Source organism: Tympanuchus pallidicinctus, unplaced genomic scaffold, assembly GCF_026119805.1.
Source record: "Tympanuchus pallidicinctus isolate F22 unplaced genomic scaffold, pur_lepc_1.0 scaffold3, whole genome shotgun sequence".
NCBI lineage: Eukaryota > Metazoa > Chordata > Aves > Galliformes > Phasianidae > Tympanuchus > Tympanuchus pallidicinctus.
The window spans coordinates 68,491,769-68,497,797 of record NW_026294747.1 but is presented as its reverse complement, the minus strand read 5'-3'; the positions used below and the strand labels follow the sequence as shown (position 1 = coordinate 68,497,797).

General features: G+C 45.1%; 1 protein-coding gene across 5 annotated transcripts in view; it reads left to right on the top strand.

Annotated features, from left to right (window-relative positions):
* The first annotated feature begins 4,695 nt into the window (after positions 1 to 4,695).
* The window catches only part of ESYT2 (extended synaptotagmin 2), a 66,601-nt gene continuing 65,267 nt past the window's right edge, over positions 4,696 to 6,029 (top strand). For 2 of the 5 annotated variants that reach the window (XM_052693444.1, XM_052693443.1), the window contains exon 1: positions 4,698 to 5,198. In XM_052693444.1, coding sequence (XP_052549404.1) covers positions 4,842 to 5,198 — 357 coding nt within the window. In that variant the 5' untranslated portion in view covers positions 4,698 to 4,841. Of the gene's footprint in view, positions 5,199 to 6,029 lie in introns of all 5 variants that reach the window. The other 3 variants (XM_052693442.1, XM_052693441.1, XM_052693445.1) reach the window with 3 other exon arrangements.

Genomic DNA, 6,029 nt, shown 5'->3' with positions numbered 1-6,029 from the left:
ACTTGCAAGCCAACTTGAATTAACTCAAAAAGCTTTTTTAGCCAAGGTGGTGATGGTGTTATAAATGCATGGAAATAGGCATTTGCTTAGTAAAGGATACTCTACAGAGGTGGTGTCTTCCATACAGAGCCTCAAGGACAAAAACTACCTTTGTGTAGTCGATTTGAACTTCTATTTTTAATAACAATATAGCAATTACATATAACTAAAACCATCAAACATGACAGCAATAATACCAAACATTAGACAGAACAAAGTATCTTTTATTTCAACTTTTGGATGTACTATCTATTTTTTTAGAATGCACATATGTATTGGTTACTAAAATAAAATCCAGCAGTTCTGGCTACTAACAGCTTTTTATTCTCCCTAGCAAAGTATACCAGTCATGCAGCTTTGTGACAGGAGAAAAATCACAGATGTGGGAAGGCACCACTAGAGGGTCTGTACAGACCTTTTCAAAACTCAAAGCCAGTGATCAAACTGAATCTTAACTGCTGCTCAAGAGCACAGATTGGAGTAACAGCTGCAGAATAACAGAACTAAAATTTGTGCATGTTTTTGTGTTTCTGTTCTTTATCAAAATAAACTGCAGTTTCTTATTAATCTAGTGGGAAAAAAATGTTAGTAGTTCTGTTTTTATAAAGATAGATGTTGGTCATGTGAATAAAGGCAAAAAAATTTACATGTATGTTGTATTACTAGATAGCATATAAAGATGTCCAAGCTTCTTCTGGAAAGAAAAATGTGCTGTAAACAAGGCTTTTGGTAACCCTGGGTATTTTAATAAGACTTTAGCTTCTACATGTTCCTCTAATCCTATGATGTAGTATTGCTTCTGATGTGTTCGGGATGACATACTACAGAATTACATCAAAAGAATTACTGGAAATATGTACCCTCATAGGGACAACATGGCACCCTTACACCATGATTTAAAATATTATAAAAGCAAAAAAAAGAAAATCATAGGTTTTGTGTTAAGGAAGAGACTTCTAGAATCCAGGACATAGGTGGATTTGTTTCGTTTTTTTAAACCAATCTCTGCTAAAGATGAGAAGAAAACTCAAATGCTAATAATAGCAACATAGGTGCATAAGAGACATCTTACAAAGTGTTCAAAATTCTTATGGTAGTCACACCTCCAGGGTTTTGAACAGAAAGAGAAAAAATGTGGACCTCTGAAGTGACCTGCATCTTTAGTTTTGAACTATAACTTGTAAGAGTCCTGATGGGGGAGATAAGGTAGTGATCAAGGTAAAAACTTAAGAATTACATTATAGTAGAAAGTACATATAAATATCTTGCAATAATATCAGCAACAATAAATAATAATTCATGCTAGATGATCTGAAGCAGCTTGAGATAGCTGAATAAAATTGAAAACAGAAGCACACATCAGTAAAAATGTATTTTCCGTACTAATTCCAAATCTAACTCTCATCTGAGTAAACATTCTCAGATTTCCATTCAGTATACACAAACTAAATTTTACCATTTTTTTCACCCTCAAAAAAAAATTGAGATTTATAATTAAGATCAGTTACACTGAAGAATAGCATTGCTACTTACTGGGAGAAAAAAGCATCATGGCTAACTACTGTTATCTCACATTTGACTCCGAGGAAAGCTGTTTTGAAAAACAAAAAAAAAGGAATCATATGAAAAGAGAGAACATAGACAAATGACTAAGAATGTGTATAAAGAAATACTGCAATCAAAAGGCATTCATTAAAATTCCAAGGAAGCAACAGGTCTACAAAGGTGATGGTGAGAAGAAAAAAATACTATCTGAGATAAATATAATCAGTTCTCTAGCTGATATAATTCACCACAGGATACTTAAGGCAAAGTCAGAGTGGTCTCTGTGCTGTGTCTGTCTTCAAGAGTTCTTGATGCATTCAAGAAGACTGCTATTATAAGTATTAAAAATAAGATCAGGAAGCAGATGAGTTAGCTTAACAAAACAAGATGCTGGAGCAAATTATTAAATAATTTGAAGCACCAAAAAGATAAGAGCAAACAAACAACTTGTGTTTGTCAGGAACATTGTATCAAATGCCCTAATAAAATAAGTGACTTGATCTTATCCTCCAGCAGCAGAGTTTGTATCTTAATAAGATTCTATTGTTCCTATTATAATAATAGCATACTAATTTCATACCACCCATTTTCTTCATCCAAATGCTATGTGGAGCCAGATCAGTTATCTGCAGAAGCTTTAAGAAGTCAGTAGTAACCTCTTTATCATCAGAACTTTCTGTTGATGCTACATTTATCAATACAGATAAATGTAGCATCAACAGAATCAAATTAAATTTAGAAGATCCTGCTTTCATTTGCCTACTTGATTGGCACCGTACCACCTTTACTTCTGAATAACCAGAGTTCTGTACTGACTAATTCATTAGTCTGCCCAAGATCAATGCTCAGCTGTCATGCCTACAATTGTGTTTGTCATACCAAATGCTACTACAGGATTCAGATTTTTCTCGTGTATTGCTGAGTGCACAGGGTGCTGCTCGGTGAGCTCTATATCCAGCTCATTCGCAGAATTCGCACTGAGACATAAAGGATAGGAGAACAAGATGCAGCATATGGTAAAGTGTTAGTTGGCAAAATGTCATTCTAATTCAATCACTTTTTTTTTTTTAATGTTTTGAAATTTCATTTTGGTTTATGGAACAGATATATTCTGTTTCCTGTGAAACTAGATAGAGAAGTCAAATGGAGCACTTAAGTCCAAGATGTGTAACCAAGGGCTTGAAAAAAAAAGAGAGAATAATGACCGTATTTGCAGTAATTGAAGGAGCCATCAAAGAATGCGTCTCTTTGGACTAAACCTCAGCACTGGAGAATTCACAAGAAAGCCTATATATAAACAAAACGATACTTAGGAATATAGTAAATGGGGCAAAAAAGGCCAAAACAAACAAACAAACCCAACCCACACTTATTAGTTAGATGTGATTGGTATCCAAATGGGTCACAGCCATATTCAGTACACCAGCTTAAGGTAGCAAGCTTTCATAGGGTATCAGGCTGTCCTTCTCTCTCCCAAGTGTTGCAGCAGCAAAGTTTTTTATTCTCTGAGAATAAGAAAACTCTCATTTTCATTGTAAATGTTAATTTTGTTCCTTTTTGTGGCATTTGGTCTTTCTGAATCGTTATCCTGACCGTAACTTAATTATACAAGTGGAAAAGAATAAGTTAAGAAAGAGCAGTGTGAGCTTATGGCTTGAAGGAGTTTTTCTTCATGTCATCCATTGAGCCCAAGTGTAGGCATGGAGGGAGTTCGAGAAGATGATACAGGAACAACATATTCAGTCAGAGAGATCTGGATTCTTGCAATTCTGTGCAGCACCGGTTAAACACCTTTTACTTTTGTACCATTTCCTTTCTGACTCTCTATTTCCCTGGATAAGTGACATGAAGTTGTCTTCATCTCTTAAGGAAATGAAGCCAATAATAAAGCTTCCCTATGGGAACTGCTGAGTCACGGCCTGAACCTCTGATTGATTACCTGAGGCGAGCCATGAGTCAGCCAGAGGAGCACAGCTGAAGGCAATTCACCTGTGCTGCTGGAAGAGGTGCAGCCTGGCTCCACCCCTCCTAGACCTATTTAAGAGCTGGCTACCAGAGGGGAAGGATCTCTTCTGGAGATCACTCCTCTTGGTGTCTTCTGGTGAGCTCAGCCGAAGGGTAAACTCTTCCACTAATTCTCTTTTGTGATAATTGTTTACTTTGCCTAATTCTCTTGATTATATTGTGATTATAACATCTTGATTATACACTTCCCTATTTGTCCATTTGTGTTGTGTTTTCATAACTTTTCAGCCTATTGGCCTGATTTGCTCTCCCCTCTACTTACCTGCAAATGTTGGTCTTAAAGCCTGCAGCTTCTGTGAATATTATTAGCTAAAGAGGGGAAAACAAACCCTGATTTGGTGCTGCTGCTGAGGCAGAGGTTGGCTATTTGTAGCCAAAAGGGGAAAAAAAAAAAAAAAAAATGAGGTTAATCAGCAGCTGCACAGCAGCAACCTGATAAGCAACACTGGTGAGTATATTGAAATTATTGAAGAGATAAAGAAATGGGAGGAGGAGGATGAGAGAAGTGAATGTTACTGTCACAAAGAGATACGAGATGCAAACCTGTAGCAAATCAGGATTTCTTAGTTCCAAGGATCAGGGTTTGTGTAATCCCCTGGAACCGCTGTACCTTAACGAGATGACAGAGGAGCCAGCTCTGTGAGGGGATGCGAGCAGGGCTTCAGGAAACACCTCCCGCACCTCGGGTGGGGAGTGACCAGCCTTTGGTTCCTCGTTTATTACTCCGTCTCTTAATAACCTCCCCAACGAAGTAAACCAAGGAGCTCTCTACAGAACGCTATGACTGATGGAACCTTCCCAAACCGTGTGCGGGACTACAGCGAGCGGGCAGAGGCTGCGGTGTGAGGAAGCACGCGCCATCACCGAGGCGAGCCCTCGAGCAGGAGCTCCGTCACACAGACCCGGCGGGGCACCGAACCGGGCGGCGGGGTCTGAGGGAGGCGGCTGGGAGGGGACGGCCGCGTCTCGCGGGGCGCCAATGGCGGCGGCTGAGGGCGAGGCTCCCTCTGGCGGCGGCGCAGCCCGCGGCGGCGGTCGGCGTCTGGGGCCGGGCCGCCCCGAACCCGGAAGCGGGCGGCGGTTGGTGTCGGTGCGCGGCGAGCGGGGCCGGGCGCAGGATGCGAGGCGCCGCCACCGCCCTGCCCCCTGCTCGCTCGCAGCCAGCGCCCGAGGAGGAGGAGCGGCAGCGGGAGGGGCGGCCGCATTCGTAGGAGCCGCCGCCGCGGTGGAGCATGAGCGGGGCTGCGGAGAAGCAGTGCTCCGGAGCGGGGACTCCCGCCGCGGCGGAGAAAGCGGCGGCCGGGGGGGACGCGGGGCCGGAGCCGCCGCCGCCGCCTTCGATGCTGAGCGTGGACGTGACCGGCTTGGTGTCGCAGTTCGCCAGGAGCTTCGTGCTGATCTTCCCCGTGTACGTGCTGGGCTACCTGGGGCTGAGCTTCAGCTGGGTGCTCATCGCCCTGTGCGGGCTTTTCTGGATCCGGCGGCACCGCGGCGGCAAGACCTCCCGCCTGGGCCGGGCGCTCGCCTTCCTGGAGGACGAGGAGGAGGCGGTGCGGCTCAGCGTCTCCTCCGCCGATCTGCCTGCGTGGGTGAGTGAGGGAGGGAGCGCGCGGCCGACACCCTTCGGCTCTTCCGAGGCGGCTCCGAGCCCGGCGGGCATCGCGGCTGCGGGGCGGCCCGGGGCCTCGGCCCCTTCTGCGGGCAGCGGCTGGCTGCGGGGATGCCGTACCCGGGGGGCACGTCCTGCGCGGTGCGATGTTGGGCGAGCCCGGGAGCGTCCCTCCGCCCGGCGTCCCGGCCCCGCCGCCGTCAGCCCGAGCCCGGCGCTGCCCCCCGGCCCAATAGCAGGCAGGGCTTCCCCCGCCCGGTGAACTTCACCGCGGGGATCCGCGCGTTACCCGCAGATGTTGTGACTCCCCGTGATGCGCACTGGGGAAGGAGTATTTTCTGAGAAAGTTGAGATCGGAGGTGACAAAATCAGTGTCCGAGCTGTTCCGCGTCTTTAAATGACGCGTCCCTTAACGGTAACGGAAGGACGAGGTGGTGGTTCGAGTGGTTTCAGGGCTTTGCTGTGAGGGGCGCGGTGGCCTCGTTTGTGCTGCGCTGTGGTTGGTTGTGAAGAGCTTCCTTGGAAAGTGAAACCCTCCTTTGAGGTTTGGAGCTTTCTAATAAGTCCTTGGAGCTCCCATTTTTTTTTTTTTTTTTTTTTTTTTTTTTTTTTTTTTTTAAATTTAGTTTTTAGCTGAAACGGCTCCAAAGCTGAATACCCCTTCTTTGTAATTTTTACTTCTGTGCGTTAACGCTTCTTTAAACACAGCATACAGCCAGCTACCTAGCAGCGTTCATCCCGGCCTGTTCTGCCATAGTAACCTGCTGTGCAGGGCTTGCAGCTCTCGCCAACAGCAGCCTCGAGGGTTCCT